The sequence below is a fragment of the Eubalaena glacialis genome, chromosome 7 (assembly GCF_028564815.1).
Source record: "Eubalaena glacialis isolate mEubGla1 chromosome 7, mEubGla1.1.hap2.+ XY, whole genome shotgun sequence".
Taxonomy (NCBI): domain Eukaryota; kingdom Metazoa; phylum Chordata; class Mammalia; order Artiodactyla; family Balaenidae; genus Eubalaena; species Eubalaena glacialis.
In genome coordinates, this window is record NC_083722.1 from 76,512,182 (window position 1) to 76,538,131 (window position 25,950).

General features: G+C 50.7%; 1 protein-coding gene across 12 annotated transcripts in view; it reads left to right on the forward strand.

Moving 5' to 3' along the window:
• The window catches only part of LOC133095480 (nischarin), a 69,099-nt gene that overhangs the window by 12,173 nt on the left and 30,976 nt on the right, over positions 1–25,950 (forward strand). For 8 of the 12 annotated variants that reach the window (XM_061196934.1, XM_061196937.1, XM_061196939.1 and 5 more), the window contains exons 6-19: positions 378–473; positions 1,777–1,872; positions 3,078–3,230; positions 4,011–4,079; positions 4,588–4,773; positions 4,928–5,056; positions 6,245–6,358; positions 6,712–6,823; positions 10,909–11,033; positions 12,170–12,219; positions 20,098–21,507; positions 23,824–24,199; positions 24,680–24,836; positions 25,340–25,468. In XM_061196934.1, coding sequence (XP_061052917.1) covers positions 378–473; positions 1,777–1,872; positions 3,078–3,230; positions 4,011–4,079; positions 4,588–4,773; positions 4,928–5,056; positions 6,245–6,358; positions 6,712–6,823; positions 10,909–11,033; positions 12,170–12,219; positions 20,098–21,507; positions 23,824–24,199; positions 24,680–24,836; positions 25,340–25,468 — 3,202 coding nt within the window. Of the gene's footprint in view, positions 1–377; positions 474–1,776; positions 1,873–3,077; positions 3,231–4,010; positions 4,080–4,587; positions 4,774–4,927; positions 5,057–6,244; positions 6,359–6,711; positions 6,824–7,368; positions 8,396–10,908; positions 11,034–12,169; positions 12,220–20,097; positions 21,508–23,823; positions 24,200–24,679; positions 24,837–25,339; positions 25,469–25,950 lie in introns of those variants that run through there. The other 4 variants (XM_061196936.1, XM_061196946.1, XM_061196945.1 and 1 more) reach the window with 3 other exon arrangements.

Below are 25,950 nucleotides of genomic sequence, written 5' to 3' on the forward strand. Positions count from 1 at the left end.
TGTGTGTGTGTGTGTAGACTCCGTGGGCCCTGAGGGAAGGAAGGCTGCATTTGGGGTGTGTGTGTGTGTGTGTGTGTGTGTAGACTCCGTGGGCCCTGAGGGAAGGAAGGCTGCATTTGGTGATGTTGGCACTGTGCTTTCGGCTGTGAGCACCAGGGGGCAGTCGTGAACCAATGGCCCCTCGCTTTAAACCTTGGCTTTAGCCTGCTTTGCTGACCGTGGAAGTGGTGAGTGGGAGTACATGCCCAGCCTGACTCTCACAGCCAGGCGAAGCTTCGAGTGCAGTTTGGTAGTTGCTGTAGCACCGCCCTGTGAACATGGATGGGAAATGGTTGTTACAGCAGCATCTCTAATTCAAGCCATTTATTTGGCTGTAGGTTTCTGGCACAGAAGGACCTTTTGGGACCAGCAACATTCAGGAGCAGCTCCTGCCTTTTGATCTGTCAATATTCAAGTCTCTTCATCAGGTGGAGGTAAGGCCCAGGGCCCCAGGAATGCAGGCGGGGCTGAGCCCTGTGCAGGATGGTCTTGCATTCTGACCATCCTATCTTTGGCTAGGGAGTGTTCCCAATGTTAGGTGTCTGGATTTAATTGTAAGGCACTGTTGCTTTTCTGTTTGTCAGTATGTGGCAGATTCCATTTAGGTAAGTCAGGCCCATCTGAAGGTGGAGAAAGAGGGGCTTCTGCTACTCTTGGCTGGTCTGCATGTCCCCACCCCTGCAGCATTTGGACAGGAGGGAGCACCAGTGCCCAGCTCCTTCTGGGCTTCCTCATTGTGCGAGTTGAGGTGCTGGGAAGCCATCCTGAGGGTCAGGCAGAGCCAATTCCAAGTCTTTGTCTCCCAAGGCAGATCAGCAGATGGTTTGGAGGGTCCTCTGCTCTCTGGCATGCATACACCTAACAAGAAATACTTTGCATTACTCACTGCTAAACTCCTGGGTTCACAATGCCAATTTTGTTAACCACTTTTTAAATAAATGAGAGGAGACTCAGTAATGAATAATAAAAAATTTCTCATCTCAGCAATGAGAAATCAGTGCTTTTGTGTTCAGCCCTGTGCCCCACGTCTGATGTTCACTCCTTGATGGAATCTTCTCAACCATGTGAAGTGGGCACTTGTATTCCCATTTTACAGTTGAGGAAACTGAGGCTTAGGGAAGTAAGGAAGTTTGGCCAGGATCACACAGTTAACGAGGGGGAAGCTGGGATCTGAGTTCAGCTGTGTCTGACTCTGCAATGTGCTGGAATTGTCTCAGAGACCTTGAGGGCCACTCCCTTGATGAGCATTTGTGCCTCGACCAGCACAGGTGAGTGGGGCTGGGAAGTGAGAGGAGTGCCTGGCTGGGCAGGCTGAGGCTCCGCCGGGTGCGGTGTGTAGCACTTGGGCAGGTGGCTTGAGGGAGGGTGCTTTGGCCTGTACCCCTCCCTCCTCCTGCAGGGCCGCTGAGGCCAGTGAAGTGAGGCCAGTGAAGTCATCGGCTCTCCAGCTCTGGTGTCCCTGCCCCTCACTTTGTGTTTAGCTGCCAAGCCCCAAGCAGCCCTTCAGAGAAAATGGAGTTCATGGTTCATTGTCTCATAAGCTACTTCAGAGAATGTTTAATTAGCACTAAAAATTGGGGAAAGGAGAGACTTAGGGTTTAAGTCACCACCTGCCTCGAAGGATTCGGGGTCACCGATGTTTGTGCTTCTTTTGTGTGTGGGTGATGAACACCCACTTCCTGGGACTTCTGGTGGAGCAGTGATGCCGTTTCTGAGACGTAGCTGTTCTTGTTCCAGATAAGTCACTGTGATGCCAAGCGCATCCGGGGGCTGGTCGCATCCAAGCCCACCTTGGCCACGATGAGTGTCCGCTTCTCAGCAACTTCCATGAAGGTAAGCGCAACCTGTGACCGCCCAGGGTGCTGTCTGAGGGGCAGGGACCTGCACTGTGGTCTCCCCACGGAGGGTCATGCGAACTCTGCTGCCGTCTGTCAGGAACCAGAAGCCAGACTTTCCCCTGGGCAGCCACTCACTCATGTGGGACCTCCCAGTGCTCGACAGTCCCTGGGACGCTTCAGTCCAAAATCAACACTTAAATGAGAGATTTTAAGGAACTAGGTAACCCCTCCCCATGGAAGAAGCCACTGGTTTTTTAATAACCAAATTGTTTAGCAGCGACGAGTGTCAGAACATTTATTAGGTGGACTGATAGAAATGTTTCTCTAAACATAAAAAGCCTTGGTGTGGCACTTGTTCATATCTTGTTCTCAGTGGACTTGAGTAGACAGGCCAAGTTGTGTATGCTGGGCCCTGTTGTTTGTATGTGAGTGACACAAATACGCAAACAGAGTGTAAGAGATCTCTCTCTTTATGGGTTGCATCTTAGTAATGTTAAAGTTCTTCTAGAAAGAAACATTGCGGCACTTTTAGAACTTAGAGTGTCTGATCAAGATTTGGGTTTGGTGAAAAGTCTTTGTCTTGAGGCTACTGGCTGAAAGAAGGAGGCTTGTGTCAGGCAGCCTTGCCCCTCTGGGAGGCACTCCCTGCTGCCTGGCTCAAGGAGCCCAAGATGATCGATTGAAAGAAGAGAGGTCTTATCAAAGGGCATCAGAAATCGAAAGGAGGAGGCCTGCCTGCCTCCCTCCCCTTGGATGGTGCCCCTGTGCTCCGTGCTGCTCCCCTGTCTCAGGACTGCTGGATTTTACCTTGTGAAGTAATGGTTAAAGGGCCTACTATCCACCACGGGAACCACAGTGCCAGCTTGTAAAGCACAGTTGCCTGGAAACACTGCAAATTCTGACCTTCAGTCTCTGAGATTTAAGCCAGAAAAAGCATCACCGTATAACGAGGCTCTTGGGAGCTGGAAAAGCATTTGCTCAAGTAGGGCCAGAACATATTCCAAGTGGCTGTTATGTTTCTGAACTCCAGTTATTTCACAATCATTTCAAGGCATATGAACCAAAAGCCCCATTTTAATGCAAGTTCACTTCCACATACTAAATATGCTCCAGCCCTTCCTGAAATTTTGCAATGATCGTGTTCCCAGTCAGTGTTGCGTGAGGGCCCACGTGTGGTGCTCACCAGATGTTCTTACACAGGAAGTCCTCGTTCCTGAAGCCTCAGAATTTGATGAGTGGGAGCCAGCAGGCGCAGCCCTGGAGGGCACTGTGACTGCCGTCATCCCCACGTGGCAGGCGCTGACCGCTCTGGACTTGAGTCACAACAGCATCTCTGAGATCGATGAGTCTGTGGTACGCTCTCCACGGCCTGACCAGACCCTGGGGTTGGGTATTTAACCTGGCTTTTTCTAGAAGGACCACCAAAAACCTGTACCCAGTGCTCTGTGCATTGCCTGCAATTTTTAAGTTAATTTCAAAATGGGGTTATTTAAACGAGGTGAGGAGTGCTTAGAACCAAATGAAGCGTATTAATTGCATGTACATTTGATAGAACAGAAACACAATAAGTGGTGAAATTTATTTTCAAGGAGTGTAGCAGAAAAATCAGTCTATAGGTTCCAGGGACTTCCCTGGTGGTCCAGTGGTTAAGACTCTGCACTTCCACTGCAGGGAGCATGGGTTTGATCCCTGGTCGGGGAACTAAGATCCCGCATGCCACGTGGCACGGCCAAAAAAAAGAAAGGTTCCAGATGTGCCCATGTAAGAGTGACATGCAGATGGTACTTGGGCAGTAGGACTGTGATTCCTGTACTTGTGCCTCTCAGTGGGTGTGGGTAGAGTTGAAGGACACACCTTCTGTCTGCAACCTTGCCATTTGTCATTTTTACAAGCCAAGTGTTCCGTAAAAACAGTGGGTCATGCTCAGCACTGGAGTCCCTGTGTTATGTGTTCCTGAGGACGTGCTGCTGGGTGGGCACTGGGAGGTGTCACGTCAGGGACCCTGCACAGATGGCCAGCCCAGGAGTCCGTGGTCAGGAGGAAGCCTCCCAGGTTGTCTGTCCACCATGTCCAGGGGCCATGTGGGGTCCAGCTTCCTAGGATAACATCATGTGTTATCTTTTCTTTCACAAGAAACTGATTCCAAAGATTGAGTTCCTGGACCTGAGTCACAATGGAGTGCTGGTCGTGGACAATCTGCAGGTAATTTGTGTCTTTGGAGACCATCATTGCCTGCAGGCTTCTCACAAGGTCCCGTTCTCCTGAGATGCAGCCTTGGGAGTTTGGCCATACTCTGGGGTTTCTCTCATGGGCACTCGAAAGGTGTCTGGGTGCACCAGAGGTTTATAAAGGCAGGGGCTGCTGCCCTTCCCTTTGGGTCCCAATGATGCACTGAGCGTTTGTTGCTCTAGTTCCCAAAAATTAGAAAAGATGTGTAAATACAAATAGAGCGTGATGAAGATGATGTGCCTCCATTGTGAAGACGGACAGCCTCATTTTCAAAGCCCGTGCCTACCCTGTGGGCCGTGCTGCCCCTGCGGGGGATGCAGCTGGGCTGTAACCTGTGCAGGGAAGAGGGATTTCCCTTCGGAATAACTGTCAGAGGAACTGGTCATTTTAGGTTGGAAGGCCCATCACACCCTTAATGTCAGTCCCCTTTCTTTGGAGCCTTGACCTTAACCACTTTACTCTGTTCTCAATGCTGCCGCAGCACCTGTACAACCTCGTGCACCTGGACCTGTCCTACAACAAGCTGTCCTTCTTGGAAGGGGTTCACACCAAACTGGGGAACATCAAGACCCTGAACCTGGCAGGCAATCTCCTGGGGAGTCTGAGTGGCCTGCACAAGCTCTACTCCCTGGTCAACCTGGATCTCAGCGACAACAGAATCGAACAGGTGAGCCGTGCCCCAGAAGGGTCTTGGGGTTCTGGAGTGGCTGTGCCTTGGCGTTGATCACTTTAGCGAGAATGGTGGGCTTCCTTTCTTTGACTGTCAAGTGAGTGGTCACCTTGCTGAAGTGTTAAAGAAGGGACACGGGAATGCCTTGCAGATGGAGGAGGTCAGGAGCATCGGCAGCCTCCCGTGCCTGGAGCATGTGGCTCTGCTGAACAACCCTCTGAGCATCATCCCTGACTACCGGACCAAGGTGCTGGCTCAGTTCGGAGAGCGGGCCTCGGAGGTAAGCTGCTCGGGGAGGGGTCAGCTGGAGGTGACATCCGCTTACGTATACTTGCCTGCTTCAGAAGGACGTCCTGACCCTGAGGGGCCTTTCAGATCTGGGAAGTCCGCTGCCTCCCCAGGAAAAGGTTCCCTCATGCATCTCCTCTTGGGGGCCACCGGCTGCCGTGCTTCCTCAGTGGGCTTCCCCTCACCTCTGTCAGAGCTTCAGGTCGGGGTGCTCCCCAGGAACCAATAGGCACAGCCTGAGTGTGGAGGGACTGTCTTAAACTTGCTAAAAAGTAATGTTTATTGTAGACAAGGGTCAGGAATAAGATGTCTGAAATAATTATATTTCCTGGACAACCTCTGGCCATAAAGTCTGACCATAAACCTGAAGGGTTTGCCCACCTTGGCCAGCGTCACCCAGCCCAGTATCTGCTGTCTGCCAAGTGGCCGCCTGCTGCCCCGCCAGCCCAACAGGTCTGCCTCCAGGTTCACCTGTCTCCTCAGCCTCAAGCAGGCTCCCTCCACTCTCCCCAAATCCCAGGCTGGAAGATACCTGGGAGTCTGTTTGCATCCTCCCCCCGACACTCCCCCCCCCCCCCCACGCATCTCTCTTCAGCCCCAAGTGCACCTTTCTCCACACTGTCACCAAGACAACATTCACAAGATGTCACCTCCTCCCCTCCCTGGCTCCCAGGCCCTTGGGACTTTCCCTCATTTGACCACACTGCTGCTCCCCACTGCCTGCCGGCCCACAGCTCCCTCCTGCACTTGCAGGTGGGGTCCCTGCCCTTCTGCCTGCTTCCCATGCCTTTGCCCTCCCAGTTCCCCAGTCCAGAAGGCCCTCCCCTTGCTCTTTGCAGATCTGAGTTCCGCCATAATTGGAGGCTTAGTTCAAGGCACCACCTTCACCCCTCTCCCAGCCACCCCAGAGGCCTTCTCAGTGGACCCTGCAGCCCTGCCTTCCCTTCCTGGAGAGGGACTCCCAGAACTGGGCTAGGCAGTGTGGGACCTCCCTGGGCCACTCCAAGGAGCTCCCAGGTCACTTCCATGGGTGGTGAGGAGCTCACCTCCCAGCAGGCTGAGCCTCCGCAGCCTCCTGTGTCCTCACGGGGCCTGGCCCACACCTCGGTGGGACCCTGCCATTCTCCTCCCTCCATGCTTGCCAGCACCTATGCTGATAGCCATTTTCTGGACACTGTAGGTCTGTCTGGACAACACAGTGACCACAGAGAAGGAGTTGGACACAGTGGAAGTGCTGAAAGCGATTCAGAAAGCCAAGGAGGTCAAGTCCAAATTAAGCAACCCCGAGAAGAAGGTGGGTCTTTGTGTGGGAGGTGGGAGGAGGGGTGGTGAGGAGCCAGCCGAGGAAGGAGCTGGCTTGCAGTGGAACTGGGCCAGGGAGCACTCCGGGCCATGGAGTCCTGGCTGCACCCCCCGCCCACCAGGCTGCATGACCCTGGGCTTTCACGCCCCCTCTGTTCTCATCTGTGAGATGGGGGTGGTGATAGGACTTGCCGCATGGGGTTGCTGAGGGTTAGTTAAGATCTCTTTCCCTGTCACCGATGTTTGTGAGAGCCATGAGCTCCTCACATCTCAGGCTCTGCCAAGTTCTGTTCTCTTCTTCTGGATCTGTCTCCTCTCCCCGACTGACTCGGCACCTCTCCTCAGGTCAGTGAGGATTCTAGGCTCTCTGCTGCCCCGTGCGTCAGGCCCAGCAGCTCCCCTCCCACCGTGGCTCCCACCTCTGCCTCCCTGCCCCAGCCCATCCTCTCCAACCAAGGTAATCGCGTGTGTATCTTTCTCCCTGGCAGAGCTGCACGTGCCCTGCCTGGGCCCCCAGCTGGGCTGGGGTTGGGGGAGAGATGCCGGCACCTGTTCCCTACACGGTTCAGATGCAGGGAGGGCGTGGTGCTGTCTCCACACCAACCCCTCTCGGGGTGGTGCATGGCTGGGGGGTGCCTGGCTGAGGTTTGCTTAGTGAGGACTCCCAATTGCTCTGACACACACATCCAGATCCTCTAGGGTACCACGGGGTGTGCTCTTTGAACTGGCTGCTGGCCCATGAGGACCCCACTGGCCCACAGGCAGTGGGGGCATACTGGCTCCTTGTTCATGGGAACCCAGGCCTGGTTACTTCCCTAAGTCGGGCACCCCGATACCTGCGTGGGGAGCGTGCCTCATTGCCGTGGCCCTGGTGGTATCACCCAGCCCCAAACACTCTGTTGGTGGGGCCAAGATGGGCTGTCTGTGAACCCATGGAAGACCAATCCCTTTCATCCACCCACTGTCTTAGCGTTTTCAAAGGGCTTTCACCTCTGAACCCAGGCATCCTCGGAGATGAGTGAGTGAAGCAGGTCCCATGAGTGTCTGCTGGCCCGGCCCCCACGGAAGAGGGGAGGGTGTGCCGTCCCGAGTGGAGCCGAGGCTCGGGACACACAGGAAAGAACGCCGCCCACCCGGGCTCCTGGAGACGGAGAACTTGGTGTGAGGTCTTGGGAAAACAGTTTGACCCTATGTTTCAAGAGCCAGAAAAACGTTCCCACCCCTTGACCTGGTAACCCCGCTGGTGGGGATTTTATCTTAGCGGGATAAGATAACAGGGAAGTCGGAGGTGAGATGCTCACTGCAGCACTGTTTATGCTAGCCAAACATGGGCCATGATGGACGTCAGAGAGTGAGAGGGAGATTAAGCTGTGGTCCAGAATACCCTGCAGCCATCACAGCCGAGAGGGGAAGGCTGGATAAGAAAGGAGAAGTGCTGGGTTGAGTCAGAGAGCCTGCGCAGGGCAGCGCGCCGAGGTCACAGCCGTGGATGTGAGCCAGAGAGTGGATGGGGACGTTGGTGCTGGAGGAGTCGTCCGTTTGCTTTTGTAACACTCTTGACTGAGAAATTTCGGTTTTATTTTTTTTACGTAAAAGGGGAGGGGGTTTGTATCACTGTGAAGATGCTTCCCTGACCGTGTCTCCTGCCAAGGGGCCAGAGCCCTCCTTAGGCCCCCCGCCCCGCGCTGCCTGTCACAGCCCTGGGTGCCTGTGGGGGGGACTGCACGGCTAGGCTCTGGGGCCAGGGCCCAGCCTGTTCTCAGTCAGCGTTTGTTGAGTCGGGGAATGAGTGAGCCGCAGGCGGCGAGGGAGGCGTCTGCCCCTACAGCCGTAGCTGCGGACAGCGCCCCCTTTGGTGGCAAAGCCTCTGCACCAGCCAGGCCCAGGCCTCAGCCCCTTTCCTTGCTGCCCCCGCTCCTGGGGATGCGCCATGCAGTGGCTCACTGTAGTCTTCCCCCTTCCCGCTACTGGACCTTTAGACGTTGTCTCCAGATCTGCACCTCTTATAAATAAAACTGCAGTGGATGTCTCTGTGTGCACATCTCTTTCCTTTTGGTGAGAAACAACAAAGGTTGGGCCCCGTCTAAGCATTCTAATGTCCCCTGTCCCATTCTCTGAGTGGCCCTTTCTGACCACTTGTTTGTACAGACCACAGTCCAGGAAGGAAGCAGAAAGACTGTCCCTATCCACATTTCCTCAGTTCCAAACAGGGCTTGGGTGGGTAGTGACAGGAAAATGTTCTTTTTCTTGCTAACGTGGAGGAATCCGCCGAAGTTTGTGTTCAGCCACGTGCTATTGGACTTTGCCTGCATGGGCGAGGATTTCTCCCTAGGTGGGGGAGCAGCTTTGTTCCCAGCCCAGTTCTGTAGAAGTGAACATACTTGTGAATAAACTGGGCCCCCGGGGGCCTGCCTGGAGGGGTGCTGTCCAGTAAACACCAGGCCTCTGGTCATCTCAGGAGCTGTTAGCCAGCTTGTTGGAGCCATGGAGGGTTGTGGCCACAGGGACTGATGTGCAAAATGACCGAGTTGATTCTCCAGCCAGGTCCAGGGGCTGAGAGGAGGCCGTAGAGAAGTGGTTTGGAGCAGGCACCTGGGCTGGGTCACCTGAGTTTGCATCCCAGCTTTCTGGCTGTGGTCCCTCAAGCAACTTGTTGCCTCCCGAAGCTCTGTTTTCTCTACCCTACTTCATCGATTCTAAGATGCACACATTTCCACCTTGTGACTTCTCTGAAATTGAGATGCATCTTTCAGTCAGTGGCGTCTCATAGTCGCTGTCAGCCAGCTGGTATTCGTGATGGAGTTGTGTGAAAACCTTCCGTGGACACCTGCTGAGACCAAGATGGCGCCACATCTACGCATCTTAGATTTGATGAGCTGTGGTAAATAACGGGAGGCGTGCGTGAGCTAATGCTGGGGAAGCACTTAGCACTGCTTCTGGTCCATCAGAAGTGGTCAGTAAGGGCTTCCTGCCTGCGTCCTTTTTGGAGGGTTTCAAGATGACCAGGACAGTGCCCCTGAGGAACTTGGAGCCCCTTGGGAAGATGAGCTGTACCCCCAAAGGAGAACAGGGCAGAATGCTTTGGGTCATTTGTGGAAGACAGAGAAGTCTGTCTAGAGCAGAGAGGACTTTGCAGTGGAGTTGTATGTGAGGTGAATGTCAAAGGATGGTAGGATCTGAGCATGTGAGGGAGGAGGGGGTGGCTTCCAGGAGAGAACAGCACGCTTCGTGCCTGGCTCTGTGCCTGCTGCCCTTCCTGCCTGTGCACAGCCCCTGCTGCTTTGCCCTGGGGGGTGTCTGGGCTTGGGCCATCTGCCTGCCTAGCCCATGGGCAGAGGACCTGGGCCATTGTGAGTTGTCCTGACCCCAGCCAGCAGCTGAGCTGGACGAGGGCCTGTGACATCTGGGGCTCTGAGTTCTCTGAGGTATTTTCTTGGACCGTGGTGACTGGTGGTAAAGCCAGGCTATGGAGGCAAGCCCTGGGCTCCTCCAGGTTTCTGCAAAACTTGGAGTTGATGCCCAGCATTCATCCAATCAGCTGCATTTAGGAGAAAGTTAAAAAAAGATTTTACCCTCAACCAATCTGGAAAATGTCTGGAGTGAAGTAATGGGCCCAGACAAGCTGTAATAATAATACAACAGCGTCAGCAGGCTTCAAAAGCAGCCCAAGTGAGTCAGAGCGTGCTGTCCACGGGCGGTGGCCCAGGGGAGGGTCAGTGGGATGTGTCCTGTGGGAAGGTGGGCATGGGTTGTCCTCTCCAGCCCTGGAGGAAACCCGAGCCTGCAAGAACGCCTGGCCTTCCGATGAGGGGTCTTGTGCCCCTGTGTCTGCAAAACTCCGCAGGGATGCTGGGGTGGCGGGTAGGGGGACTTGAACCATTTCCCCATGAAGACGCTCTAGGAGCAAACACGTTTAAGGCTCTTGGTGGACGTACTGCCAAACTGCTCTCCAAATGGGTGGGGCAGCTTGCACCCCAGTGCCTGCCTCTGCCAGTTAGGCCAAACAGCCTGACCTTTGCCAAAGTGAGAGGCCAAGCTTGCCCTTCTTTGATGGCTCGCGAGGGTGAGCTTGTATCTTGTGTTACGCCTATTGGCCGTTCTTTTGTGGAATGTCTGTTCATTCTTTGCAGTCTCCTAATGGGATTTCTGATTTTCTCCCCCCATTTTTTGTTATCTGTAAGAGCGTCTTATAGATTAAAGATACAAGCCTTTGACAAATGTTGTGAGCACTTTTTTCTCATTTCGTTTAGGTTTCTTTTTTTACTTACAGAAGTTTAGCTTTTATGCAGTCACACCTCAATTTCTTCCTTTGGATTTAGTCTCAGAAAGTCTCTCCCTACCCTGAGATTAGATAAGCAGTCATTTGTTCTTCTAGTTATTTTAAGATTTCAGTTTCAACATTTTCTTCTATAATCCATGTGGCTAGGTTTGGGGTCTGATTAGCCCCCAGCCATGCCAGTAGCCCGAGGGCCCAGCCCCATTTGTTGAATGGCTGCTCTCCCTGCCCCGCCTGCCCCACCCGCCTGCCCCTGGTCTCTCCAGGAATCATGTTCGTGCAAGAAGAGGCCCTGGCCAGCAGCCTGTCATCCACCGACAGTCTGACTCCTGAGGACCGGCCCATTGCGCGGGGATGCTCTGATTCCTTGGAGTCCATCCCTGCGGGACAGGTAACATCCTCCTCCTGCTTCTGGGGGTTGGTTACCTCTGCGGCCAGCTCTTGTGCCTGAAGCTGTCTGGAAGTAGGAGGTGGCCTGGCTGGAGTTGCAGCAGATGCTGCCAGTGCTTGGTGTGCTCTGCTCTGTGGTTAAGGGTCTGTTCACTTAGCGTCTGTCATCTGTCTCTTTCTTTGGACTGATGGGAATAGGCAGTTTTCTCTTACTGGACCCTGGGGGGCAAAGCCACATAACCCTTAGTGCATGTGAGCAGACTCCCTGGGGAAAGTTCAGAAGGCCCTGGCCAGGGGTGGCTTGTTTGGGCTCCACACCCATCAGGAAGTTTCTCCCCCTGCTGTCTGGCACCCCTGGGCCATTTTGCCTGTTTCTGCACGTCACCCACCCTGGTAATCTGGGACACGCTGTGACTCTGTTACTTCTTCCGTGGCTGCTCCTGAGGGTCCCTGAGCTGCTTCCTGTGTCTTGGAAAGAAAGAGGACTGCAGGTGTGGTGCGAGGGGCTCGTTTGCTGTGTGCGTGGGGAGTGTGCTTGGTAGCTGGGCCTGCCCAGCCCTGTCTCTTTTCACCAACACAGTGTCACGGCCGTGTGGCACTGGGGCAGTGGGCAGAGTCCTCGCTCTGTCCTGGCACTCCACTGCACTCTCCCTTCACCCTCCCCAGGGTCACAGCAGGAGGCTCCTGAGCCCTGGGTCTTCTCCGCTGCCCAGAGACCATTGGGAGGGCCTTGCCAGGCACTGCACAGCCTCTGCTCACCATGTCCTCTGCTGGCCTGGTACCAAGTTGGTAGATGGTCCACATGGACCCTGTGGGATGGCACAGGGAACATTCAGATGCCAGACCCAGAGGCACAAACTGAGCTTGCGGAGGGCGAGAGGCTTTGGCCCAGGGGTTGGGAGTGTGGGCTGGGGTCAGACCGACACGGTTGGGAGTCTTAGCTCTGCTGTGCACTGGCAGGATGACTGAGTGAGTCTCTCTGCCTCTCTGGGCCCCAGGATCCACCCTAGGGTGGAGTGTGGGGATAGCAAGGAGCCTCCTGCTGGGCCACGAGGGAGTGCTCGGGGCCTGGCGCCCGGTGAATGCCAGGGCATGGCTGCAGCAGGTGGGGGCTGACTGCGTTTCCTTTCCTGGCAGGCACCTTCTGATGATTTAAGAGACGTGCCGGGAGCTGTTGGCGGTGCAAGGTAAGGAAGAGGCTATCGTGGAAGGCATTCTGGGCCTTCTGCACACGCTCTGTGGGCCAGTAGTAACCAAGATTTTCTTAAAAGTCTGTTTGCAGAAGTCCTATAGAACTATTTCTTCCTTTAAATAAATAAACACAGCTGAAATGGGCTGTGGTCTGTTTCCAAGTTCTAATCCCTAAACTTTGCATTGACACATGTTATCCTACGCTAGGGGTCAGCAGGTCAAAGCCAATTTAGTCCACTGCCTGTTTTGTACAGTCTGTGAGCTAAAAATGATTGTTCCATTCTTAAGGAGCTGTTTTAAAAAAAAAAAAAAACGATGTGGGTGGGGTAGCCCCCAAAGCCTCAAGTGTTTACTGTCTTTACAGAAGAGGTTCCCCAACCCCATTCTACATACCCTTTTTCACCAGGGCCAGTAGAGGCCAAGAGGCGGTTGAATTTATTTTTTTTAATTTTTATTGGAGTATAGTTGATTTACAATGTTGTGTTAGTTTCAGGTGTACAGCAAAGTGAATCAGTTATGCATATATCCACTCTTTTTAAGGTCTTTTCCCATATAGATCATTACAGAGTGTTGAGTAGAGTTCCCTGTGCTATACAGTAGGTCCTTATTATCTATTTTATATATGGTAGTGTATACATACGAATCACAATCTCCCATTTTATTCCTCCTCCACTTCCCCCCAGTAACCATAAGCTTGTTTTCTACATCGGTGACTCTATTTCTGTTTTGTAAATAAGTTTATTTGTACCACTTTTTTTAGATTCCACATATAAGCGATATCATATGATATTTGTCTTTGTCTAACTTCACTCAGTATGACAATTCCTAGGTCCATCCATGTTGCTGCAAATGACATTATTTCATTCTTTTTTATGGCTGAGTAGTATTCCATTGTATATATGTACCAGATCTTCTTTATCCATTCACCTGTCGATGGACATTTAGGTTGCTTCCATATCTTGGCTATTGTAAACAGTGCTGCAGTGAACATTGGGGTGCATGTATCTTTTTGAATTACGGTTTTCTCCGGATATATGGCCAGGAGTGGGATTGCTGGATCATATGGTAGTTCTATATTTAGTTTTTTAAGGAACCTCCATACTGTTCTCCATAATGGTTGTACCGATTTACATTCCCACTAACAGTGCAAGAGGGTTCCCTTTTCTCCACACCGTCTCCAGCATTTACTGTTTGTAGATTTTTTGATGATGGCCATTCTGACTGGTGTGAGGTGATACCTCATTGCAGTTTTGATTTGCATTTCTCTAATAATTAATGATGTTGAGCATCTTTTCATGTGCTTTTTGGCCATCTACATGTCTTCTTTGGAGAAATGTCTATGTAGATCTTCCACTCATTTTTTGACTGGGATGTTTGTTTTTTTGATATTGAGCTGCATGAACTGTTTGTATATTTTGGAGATTAATCCCTTGTCGGTCGCTTTGTTTGCAAATACTTTCTTCCATTCTGTGGGTTGTCTTTTTTTTTTTTTTAACATCTTTATTGGAGTATAATTGCTTTACAGTGGTGTGTTAGTTTCTGTAGGTTCTTCTTAGTTATCTGTTTTATACATATTAGTGTATATACGTCAATCCCAATATCGCAGTTCATCCCACCACCACCACCACCCCCCGTTGCTTTCCCCCCTTGGTGTCCATACGTTTGTTCTCTACATCTGTGTCTGTTTCTGCCCTGCAAACCGGTTCATCTGTACCATTTTTCTAGGTCCCACATATATGCATTAATATATGATATTTGTTTTTCTCTTTCTGACTTACTTCACCCAGTAGGACAGTCTCTAGATCCATCTACGTCTCTACAAATGACCCAATTCCGTTGTTTTTTTATGGCTGAGTAATATTCCATTTTATATATGTGCCACATCTTCTTTATCCATTTGTCTGTCGATGGGCATTTAGGTTGCTTCCATGACGTGGCTATTGTAAATAGTGCTGCAGTGAACATTGGGGAGCATGTGTCTTTTTGAATTATGGTTTTCTCTGGGTATATGCCCAGTAGTGGGATTGCTGGGTCATATGGTAATTCTATTTTTAGTTTTTTAAGGAACCTCCATACTGGTCTCCATAGTGGCTGTATCAAGTTACATTCCCACCAACAGTGCAAGAGGGTTCCCTTTTCTCCACATGTGGGTTGTCTTTTCATTTTGTTTATGGTTTCCTTTGCTGTGCAAAACCTTTTAAGTTAAATTAGGTCCCATTTGTTTATTTTTGTTTTTATTTTCATTACTCTAGGAGGTGGATCAAAAAAGATATTGCTGCAATTTATGTCAGCAATATATGTATATATATACACATATATTTATATACATATACAATGTATATGTATACAATATATATACAATATATTTATATATATAATATATATATACATATACTATATATATATACACATATATTTTAGTTTGCTTGTTTTTTCTTTAATTGAAGTATAGTTGATATACAGCATTATATGTTACAGGTGTACAATATAGTGATTCAATTTTTAAAGGTTATAATCCAGTTATAGTTATTATAAAATATTGACTGTATTCCCTGTGTTGTACAATATATCCTTGTAGCTATTTTTATACATAATAGTTCATACTTCTTAATCCTGTACCCCTATCTTGCCCATCCCTCCTTCCCTCTACCCACTGATAAACACTAGTTCTCTATATCTTTTTTGTTATAGTCACCAGTTTGTTTTATTTTTTAGATTCCACATATAAGTGATATCATACAATATTTGTCTGTTTGACTTATTTCACTTATCATAATACCCTCCAAGTCCATCCATGTTGTTTCAAATGGCAAAATTTCATTATTTTTATGGCTGAGTGGTATTCCATTGTACATATGTACCACATCTTCTTTACCCAGTCATTTGTTGATGGACACTTAGGTTGCTTCCATATCTTGGCAATTGTAAATAATGCTGCTATGAACATTGGGGCACATCTATCTTTTTGAATTAGTGTTTTGGTTTTTTTGGGGTATATACCCAGGAATGGAATTGCTGGGTCATATGGTAGTTCTATTTTTAGTTTTTTGAGAAACCTCCATACTGTTTTCCACAGTGGCTGCACCAAGTTATATTTCTACCAACAGTATATAAGAATTCCCTTTTCTCCACATCCTTGCCAACATTATTTGCATTCTTTTTGATGATAGCCATTCTGACACGTGTGAGGTGATAGCTCGTTGTGGTTTTGGTTTGCATTTCCCTGATGATTAGTGATATTGAGCATCTTTTCATGTGCCTGTTGAGTGCTGCCTATATTTTCCTCTGAGAGTTGTATAGTATCCGGCCTTACATTTAGGTCTTTAGGTCTTTAATCCATTTTGAGTTTATTTTTGTGTATGGTGTCAGGGAGTGTTCTATTTTCACTCTTTTACATGTAGCTGTCCAGTTTTCCCAGAGCCACTTATTGAAGAGACTGTCTTTTCTCCATTGTATATTCTTGCCTCCTTTGTCATAGATTAGTTGACCATAGATGTGTGGGTTTATCTCTGGGCTTTCTCTCCTGTTCCATTGATCTGTATTTCTGTTTTTGTGCCAGTACCAAACTGTTTTGATTACTGTAGCTTTGTAGTATAGTCTGAAGTCAGGGAGCCTGATGCCTCCAGCTCCGTTTTTCTTTCTCAAAATTGCTTTGGCTATTTGGGGTCTTTTGTGTTTCCATACAAATTGTGAAATTTTTTGTTCTAGTTCTGTGAAAAATGCCACTGGTAGTTTGATAGGGATTGCATTGAATCTGTAGATTGCTTTGTGTAGTATAGTCATTTTCACAATGTTGATTCTTCCAATCCAAGAACATGGTATATCTCTCCATCTGTTTGTGTCACCTTTGATTTCTTTCATCAGTGTCTTATAGTTTTCTGCATATAGGTCTTTTGTCTCCTTATGTAGGTTTATTCCTAGGTATCTTATTCTTTTTGTTGCAGTGGTAAATGGGAGTGTTTCCTTAATTTCTCTTTCAAATTTTTCATCATTAGTGTACAGGAATGCAAGAGATTTCTGTGCATTAATTTTGTATCCTGCAACTTTACCAAATTCATTGATTAGCTCTAGTAGTTTTCTGGTAGCATCTTTAGGATTCTCTATGCATAGTATCATGACATCAGCAAACAGTGACAGCTTTACTTCTTTTCTGATTTGGATTCCTTTTATTTCTTTTTCTTCTCGGATTGCTGTGGCTAAAACTTCCATAACTGTGTTGAATAATAGTGGTGAGAGTGGACAACCTTGTCTTTCCTGATCTTAGAGGAAATGGTTTCAGTTTTTCACCATTGAGAATGATGTTGGCTGTGGGTTTGTCATATATGGCCTTTATTATGTTGAGGTAAGTTCCCTCTATGCCTACTTTCTGGAGGGTTTTTATCATAAATGGGTGTTGAATTTTATCAAAAGCTTCTTCTGCATCTTTTGAGATGATCATATGGTTTTTCTCCTTCAGTTTGTTAATATGATGTATCACATTGATTGATTTGTGTATATTGAAGAATCCTTGCATTCCTGGGATAAACCCCACTTGATCATGGTGTATGATCCTTTTAATGTGCTGTTGGATTCTGTTTGCTAGTATTTTGGTGAGAATTTTTGTGTCTGTGTTCATCAGTGATATTGACCTGTAATTTTCTTTTTGTGTGGTATCTTTGTCTGGTTTTGGTATCACGGTGACAGTGGCCTCATAGAATGAGCTTGGGAGTGTTCCTTCCTCTGCAACTTTTTGGAAGAGTTTGAGAAGGAGAGGTGTTAACTCTTCTCTAAATGTTTGATAGAATTCACCTGTGAAGTCATCTGGTCCTGGACTTTTGTTTGTTGGAAGTTTTTTAATCACAGTTTCAATTGCAGTACTTGTGATTGGTCTGTTCCTATTTTCTATTTCTTCCTGGTTCAGTCTTGGAAGGTTGTACCTTTGTAAGAATTTGTCCATTTCTTCCAGATTGTCCATTTTATTGGTGTATAGTTGCTTGTAATAGTCTCTTATTATCCTTTGTACTTCTGTGGTGTCATTTCTTACTTACCCTTTTTTCATGTCTAATTTTATTGATTTAAGCCCTCTCCCTTTTTTCCCTGATGAATCTCTAGCTAAAGGTTTATCAATTTTGTTTATCTTTTCAAAGAACCAGCTTTTAGTTTCATTGATCTTTTCTATTGTTTTCTTTGTCTCTATTTCATTTATTTCTGCTCTGATCTTTATGATTTCTTCTACTCACTTTGGGTTTTGTTTGTTCTTCTTTCTCTAGTTCCTTTAGGTGTAAGGTTAGGTTGTTTATTTGAGATTTTTCTTGTTTCCTGAGGTAAGATCGTATTGCTGTAAACTTCCCTCTTAGAACTGCCTTTGCTGCATCCCATAGGTTTTGGATTGTCATGTTTTCATCGTCATTTGTCTCTAGGTATTTTTTGATTTCCTCTTTGATTTCTTCAGTGATGCATTGGTTGTTTAGTAACATATTGTTTAGCCTCCATGTGTTTGTGTTTTTTATAATTTTTTTTTCCTGTAATTGATTTCTAATCTCATAGCATTGTGGTCAGAAAGGATGCTTGATATGATTTCAGTTTTCTTAAATTTACTGAGGCTTGATTTGTGTCCCAAGATGTGATCTGTCCTGGAGAATGTTCAACGTGCACTTGTGAAGAAAGTGTATTCTGCTGTTTTCGGATGGAATGTCCTATAAATGTCAATTAAATCCATCTGGTCTGATGTATCATTTAAGGCTTGTGTTTCCCTATTGATTTTCTGTCTGGATGATCTGTCCATTGGTGTAAGTGGGGTGTTAAAGTCCCCCACTGTTATTGTGTTACTGTCGATTTCCCCTTTTATGGCTGTTGGCATTTGCTTTATATATTGAGGTGCTCCTATGTTGGGTGCATATATATTTACAATTGTTGTATCTTCTTCTTGGATTGATCCCTTGATCATTATGTAGTGTCCTTTCTTATCTCTTGTAACAGTCTATTTTGTCTGATACAAGTATTGCTACTCCAGCTTTCTTTTGATTTCCATCGCATGGAATCTCTTTTTCCATCCCCTCACTTTCAGTCTATATGTGTCCCTAGGTCTGAAGTGCGTCTCTTGTAGACAACATATATACTGGTCTTGTTTTTGTATCCATTCAGCCAGTCTACATCTTTTGGTTGGAGCATTTAATTTATTTACATTTAAGGTAATTATCGATATATTTGTTCCTATTGCCATTTTTTTAATTGTTTTGGATTTGTTTTTGTTGGTCTTCTTTCTTCCCTTTTTCTTTTGTTCTCTTATGATTTGATGACTATCTTTAGTGTTGTGTTTGGGTTGCTTTTTCTTTTTTGTGTGTGTATCTATTTTAGTTTTTTGGTTTGCAGTTCCCATGAGGTTTTGATATAGCAGTCTACATATAAGGTTGTTTTAAGTTGCTGGTCTCTTGATTTCAAATGCAGTTCCCATATTCTGCATTTGTAGTCTCCTCATGGTTGCTGGTTTTGACATCATATTTGTGTATGGGTGATTTCCTACTTAATTACTTTATGTTTGCATTTACCAGTGAGCTTTCCCATTTGTGATTTTCTTATTTCTAGTTGTGACCTCTTTTTTTACCCCCCTGCCTAGAGAAGTTCCTTTAGCATTTGTTGTAAGGCTAATTTGGTGATGCTGAATTCTCTTAGCTTTGGCTTGTCTGTAAAGCTTTTGATTTCTCCGTCGAATCTGAATGAGAGCCTTGCTTGGTAGAGTATTCTTGGTTGTAGGTTTTTCCCTTTCATCACATATACTCCAATAAAGATGTTTAAAAGACATATATATATATATATATATATATATATCTCGTGCCACTCTCTTCTGGCCTTCAAGAGTTTCTGCTGAAAAATCAGCTGATGACCTTATAGGGATTCCCTTGTATGTTATTTGTTGCTTTTCCCTTGTTGCTTTTAATATTTTTTCTTTGTATTTAATTTTTGTCAGTTTGATTAATATGTGTCTTGGTGTGTTCCTCCTTGGGTTTATCCTGTATGGGACTCTGCGCTTTCTGGACTTGGGTGACTGTTTCCTTTCCCATGTTAGGGAAGTTTTCAGCTATAATCTCTTCAAATACTTTCTCAGGCCCTTTCCCTTTCTCTTCTTCTTCTGGGACCCCTATAATGTGAATGTTGGTGCATTTAATGTCCCAGAGGTCTCTCAGACTGTCCTCATTTCTTTTCATTCTTTTTTCTTTATTCTGTTCTGTGGCAGTGATTTCCACCACTCTGTCTTCCAGCTCATTTATTAGTTCTTCTGCCTCAGTTATTCTGCTACTGATTCCTTATGGTGTGTTTTTCATTTCACTTACTGTGTTACTCATCTCTGTTTGTTCTTTAAATCTTTTGTCTCTTTGTTAAACATTTCTTGTATCTTCTTGGTCTGTGCCTACATTCTTTTTCTGAGATTTTGAATCATCATTACTCTGAATTCTTTTTCAGGTAGATTACCTATCTCTAAAGGAGCTTGAATTTAAATGTGAAGGTCCTAAGACCCCCAGCCCACTCCCCACGCCTCTCACCTGTGAAGGCGACTGGGTGCCCCTGCAGGGGACTGTTGTCAAGTTAGTCCATGCCCATGAGCACTCATTGCTCTTGGGGCTTGTGGCCAGTGTCTGAAGGACTGAGAAGTCCTCATGATGTGCGCAGGATTGTGTTGGATGCCTGTGGTCTGGCCCCTGGGAGTGTGGTGGCCCCAGCCTTCCAGCACCTTGGCTCCCCACCAGGGTGCTTGCTAGGACCAGGCTCAGCTGTTTAGGAGGCTTGGGAGACCCATCGGTTGCTTCTTCAGGGCCAGGGTACAGTAGCAGGACTGGACGTGGGAGGTGAGGGCGTCCCAGCCCAGCATGTCACTGACCTGGCTTCTCCCTGCACAGCCCAGAGCATGCAGAGCCAGAGGTCCAGGTGGTGCCCGGGTCCGGCCAGATCATCTTCCTGCCCTTCACCTGCATTGGCTACACCGCCACCAACCAGGACTTCATCCAGCGCCTGAGCACGCTCATCCGGCAGGCCATCGAGCGGCAGCTACCTGCTTGGATCGAGGCTGCCAACCAGCGAGAGGAGGGCCAGGGCGAGCAGGGCGAGGATGATGAGGAGGAGGAGGAGGATGTTACTGAGAACCGCTACTTTGAAATGGGGCCCCCGGATGTGGAGGAAGAGGAAGAGGGTGGGCCAGGAGAGGAAGAGGAAGAAGAGGAGGAGGAAGAGGAGGAGGAGGAGGGCGAGGAGGAGCGCCTGGCTCTGGAGTGGGCCCTGGGCGCAGATGAGGACTTCCTGCTGGAGCACATCCGCATCCTCAAGGTGCTCTGGTGCTTCTTGATCCACGTGCAGGGCAGCATCCGCCAGTTCGCTGCCTGCCTCGTGCTCACAGACTTCGGCATCGCCGTCTTTGAGATCCCGCACCAGGAGTCGCGGGGCAGCAGCCAGCACATCCTCTCCTCCCTGCGCTTTGTGTTCTGCTTCCCACACGGCGACCTCACCGAGTTTGGCTTCCTCATGCCGGAACTGTGCCTGGTGCTCAAGGTGCGGCACAGCGAGAACACGCTCTTCATCATTTCAGACGCCGCCAACCTGCACGAGTTCCACGCTGACCTGCGCTCTTGCTTCGCCCCGCAGCACATGGCCATGCTGTGCAGCCCCGTGCTCTACGGCAGCCACACCAGCCTGCAGGAGTTCCTGCGCCAGCTGCTCACCTTCTACAAGGTGGCGGGCGGCTGCCAGGAGCACAGCCAGGGCTGCTTCCCCGTGTACCTGGTCTACAGTGACAAGCGCATGGTGCAGACGGCCGCCGGGGACTACTCGGGCAACATCGAGTGGGCCAGCTGCACGCTCTGCTCCGCCGTGCGGCGCTCCTGCTGCGCACCCTCCGAGGCTGTCAAGTCTGCTGCCATCCCCTACTGGCTGCTGCTCACACCCCAGCACCTCAACGTCATCAAGGCCGACTTCAACCCCATGCCCAATCGCGGCACCCACAACTGCCGCAACCGCAACAGCTTCAAGCTTAGCCGTGTGCCGCTCTCCACTGTGCTTCTGGACCCCACACGCAGCTGCACTCAGCCGAGGGGCGCCTTCGCGGACGGCCACGTGCTTGAGCTGCTTGTGGGCTACCGCTTTGTCACCGCCATCTTCGTGCTGCCCCATGAGAAGTTCCACTTCCTGCGCATCTACAACCAGCTGCGGGCCTCACTGCAGGACCTGAAGACTGTAGTCATCGCCAAGACCCCTGCAACCGGGGGCAGGCCTCAGAGCCCCCCTGTGGATGGCCAGCCTGCCGAGGACGGGGCCCGGTAAGACTGAGCATGGGCTTTTGGGGGCCAGGGGGCGGGAGGCTGGCTGAGACCACTCACCTCACCCAGATCTCCAGCACCCCCTCAGCATTGCCTTTGGCTCCCTCAGGCTTGGTGCTGGGCTGCTCCTTATCTCCCAGGGCTTCAGAAGAGGCCCAGGAAAGCTGTCCTTCCACAAAGCCAGGCTGGCCCAATTCTCTGCCACTTAGAGTCCTGTGTGGCTGGGTCCCCAGGCTCCTGCTCCCACCTTGCCTGGCCCTCTCCACTGGGTCCAAGCACGGCCTCTAGGCATCACCCACGCCTCCTCGCCTCCAGGCTCGCAGTCCCGTGGCTGGCTCTGTGAGCTAGGGGGCTGCTTCAGGCACCACCTGCCTCTGACCCCCAGCTCCAAGCCCGTACCCTTTGGTGAGCCACACACGCCTTCTCAGGAAGACGTGGGTTGCTCAGGGGCCCTCTCTGTGTGTAATTTTGTGAGTCCATTCCAAAGGAAGCTGTTGGCTGAGAGCAGCAAGGTCTGAGTGTGTGAGCTGGGTGGTCACTTTGTGCAAAGCTCCTTTTCTTCTGGGGGGAGACTGAAGTGCAGAGAGGGGAGGAGCTGGCAGCCCTGTCCTCTTCTTTTTTTTTTTTTAATTTATTTTTGGCTGCGTTGGGTCTTCGTTGCTGCGTGCGGGCTTTCTCTAGTTGCGGTGAGCGGGGGCTACTCTTCATTGCGGTGCGCGGGCTTCTCATTGTGGTGGCTTCTCTTGTTGCGGAGCACGGGCTCTAGGCGTGTGGGCTTCAGTAGTTGCAGCACGCGGGCTCAGTAGTTGCGGCTCGTGGGCTCTAGAGTGCAGGCTCAGTAGTTGTGGCGCACAGGCTTAGTTGCTCTGCGACGTGTGGGATCTTCCCAGACCAGGGCTCAAACCCGTGTCCCCTGCATTGGCAGGCGGATTCTTAACCACTGCGCCACCAGGGAAGCCCAGCCCTGTCCTCTTCTTCCTTACTCTCCTTCACCTGCTCCTGCCCCCGAGCCTGGCTTCCCTCAGGGCCTCCTGGGGTTGGCATATAGTGGCTTGTGGGGGCCATGGTCACACCCACAGGTTCACCCGTGCCTGGGGCTCAAGAGGCGCCCTGTGCCCTTCAGGGTGCCCCTTTCTCCTATTACTGCTCCCAACTTCATGTATGCTGGGGCTTCCCTACCTGGGCAAGAAAACCCTTTGTTTGTTGGCCTTCCTGTCCCATGAGACACGGTGTAGCTCACTTTCTCTTCCATCCTGGTGGACAGTGGAGACCCTGCCCTCACCCCAGCATCTCACAGGGCATGCCTTCTCTCTCCAACCCAGCCCCTCAACTGATGCTCCCAAAGGTCATCCAGCATCTTCCTGGCTGAATCAGGGACCCCTCTTATGCCCAGCTCAAGTTCCATGCTCTCCATAGAGACCCTTGATGCCTCCAGGTACTGGAGAGCCGCTTATGCCAGAGGTGGCCTTGCATGGCCATCTCTCCGTCTCCCAGCCCCTATGATGAGGCTTCAGATGGTGACACTTTGTCTCAGTTTCCCTGCCACCCCCAAGCCTGGCTGGACCCTCCCCACAGTAGGGACTGCATGCAGAAAGCAGGCGCTCTGCTTCACCCCAGCAGATGCATCTCTGCCCCAAGACAGCAGGAGAACAGCCCAGAGGGCTTGGGGGCATTTGGCCCAGTGCAAGATCAGGGCCCCAGGGATCTCTTTCAGCAGCTGGACTGTCCAGTTGAGAGGATGACATCCAGGACTCCCCACCAACATGAGCTTGGGCATGTAGGCTGGTGGCAGGGAGCTCCAAACCTCTATGAGGGTTCTTTCTGAGCATTGTTTGATCTCATGCTTGGAACAGACCAGAGAAAACCCAGTGTGGCCACATGCAGTGGTGGCCAAGTGGGGTGAGATCCTGGGCTACCTGAGGAGGCCTCAAAGGCAAACTGAGGAGCAGTTTGAGTATTTGGTTCTCAACTCCATGTTCCCCAAGGTCCCAGCCCTGGGCACCTTGGTCCGTGCTCTGGACTCTGTAGTGGCATTTCTGACACCTTTACCACCTTCTCAAAATGATTTTTCAGCCCATGAGCCACATCTGTCTTTCTCAGCCCTGCCCTATCTTCCCATCTCCCCCGCAAGAGAAAGGGCCCCGGCACTTTCTTTCTGCTGTTTGGTCTTCCCATAAGGAACCAAGATGAAATCCCCAGATGACCCCAGAGGTGGTGTGTGGTACGAGCGTTTCCCTCACACTGAGGTTACACGTGGGATGTGAATCTGCATTTGGGACTCACGTGTTAATATGGTTTTTCTTGGGGGACTGGGAGATGCAGCAATGAGCAGCATCTCCAGGAGGTCCCGGCAGAGGCTCCAGCTCCAGCCCCAGCCCCAGCGGAGGTCACAGCTCTAACCCCGCCAAAGACCCCAGCTCCGGCAGAGCCCTCAGTGCCAGCTTTGGTCCCAGCGGAGGCCCCAGCCTCAGCAGAGACCCCTTCAGAGGCCTCAGTGGGGGCCTCGGCCCCGGCAGCGGAGGCTGCAGCACAAGTGGAGGCCCCCGCCCAGTACCCAAGCGACCACTTGATCCGGTCCACGTCGGAGGAGAATCAGATCCCCTCGCACCTGCCCGCCTGCCCGTCGCTCCGGCACATTGCCAGCCTGCGGGGGAGCGCCATCATCGAGTTCTTCCACAGCAGCGTTGCCGAGGTAGGGCCAGCGCGCCTGTGGAGGAAGGTGGCACTGTCGTCCTGGGGCCCCGGCAGGCTCACCTTGGGGTCAGCCTCAGGTTCCCAGACTTATGTGTGCTGGCTTTTCCCCCAGCTTCAGCTGTTCACAGCTTTGAGGACCTGAGTAGGGAGAACCTGGGGTGCCCTCCCCTGGCCAGTTGTTCCCTCCATCACCGCCTCCTCCTGTGGCTATTCCTAGCCTCGGGCCCTGGGCAGACCCCACGGCACACCGTCTCCCATCCCTCACCTCCTCTCTGCTTCAGAGTTTATAAATACGTTGACGAGACACAGTAGAGGTCCCACGCCTCCCCATCCAAGGCTGTGGGCCCGTCCCTGGGACGGCAGGTCACTGGGTAGTGGGGCTGGCAGAGGCCACCCTCCGCAGAGGCCTGGAGGAGGAGCTGTGTGCCCCGGCCGCCCTGCTCTCCTGCAGGCCCCAACCCGGCCCCTCTGTGTCCAGGTGGAAAACGAGGAGCTGCGGCACCTCCTGTGGTCGTCGGTGGTGTTCTACCAGACCCCGGGGCTAGAGGTGACCGCCTGCGTGCTGCTCTCCACCAAGGCCGTGTACTTTGTGCTGCACGATGGCCTCCGCCGCTACTTCTCGGAGCCGCTGCAGGGTGGGCACTGGGGCCTGAGGGGATGGGCGGGGTTCTGTCTCTAGAGCCCTTGTGCCACGTCAGGCAGCAGCGATTTGGCTGCACTGGGCCGAGAATCTCTTTTCTGAGGAAGGGGGGTGATGACAGCACTTTCCTCCTGGAGCTGTCACATGGGATGCGAGGCCAGGCGTGAAAGCGCCCAGTAAGGCCCCGTGAGTGCCCGGGACCCAGGCGTGCTGGGGGGATGTTGGGCAGCCTCTGCCCCTTGGGGCCTTGGTGGGCACCTTAGCCAGTGCCCTGTCCTAGGGCTCCTGGTGTCTCCAGCGCACCAGGCAAGGCTCAGACTGTAGAACACGTTTCCCCGAGGCCATGTGTGCTCAGAGGTGGCGGGGGCTCCTCGCCAGGCCTCAGTGGACCAGGCCATCAAGGGGGCCCGTTCCTGCTCCAGGCAGCTGCACACCCGGGAACCTTGTGCTCACCCATCATGGCCACCACCACGTTCGCTCCCTTTCTGTCTATCACAGATTTCTGGCATCAGAAAAACGCCGACTACAACAACAGTCCCTTCCACATCTCTCAGTGCTTTGTTTTAAAACTCAGCGACCTGCAGGTAGTCAACGTTGGACTCTTCGACCAGTATTTCCGGCTGACGGGTGAGTGGTCACTGTGCTTTTGTCCTATTTTGGGTGAAGGCCAGTGTCACCAGTGGGCTTGCACCTTCATATGTGGGTGCATTATCGCAGGCAGAGTTTATCTGCTCACAAGCCAGTTCACCGGAGCGGGAGGAAGCAGCTTCAGGAACTGCTGAGAGGGCAGAACTCACCCCCCAGGACTTGGAGCGAGAGGCTGGGGACAGAGGCGGCAAAGTGCTGGGTGGGCGGGCAGAGTGGGCCCTGGGCTCACGGGCAGGATGTTTCTGACTCATACTTCCTGAAGAGAGAAAGCTAAGCTCTTTCCCTAATGCCTCTATATCCCCTTCCAGAAAAATGTTACAGCCCTTCCGGCCTGAGAAATGGCCGTCTCCCCAGGCCCCGTGATGCTTCCTCAAGTGGGTCCTCCTGGCCCTGGCTTTGTGGTCCTCAGGTCCAGGCTGACCTGCTAGAGACTAGAGATGGCTCCAGGGGTGGGGATGGGG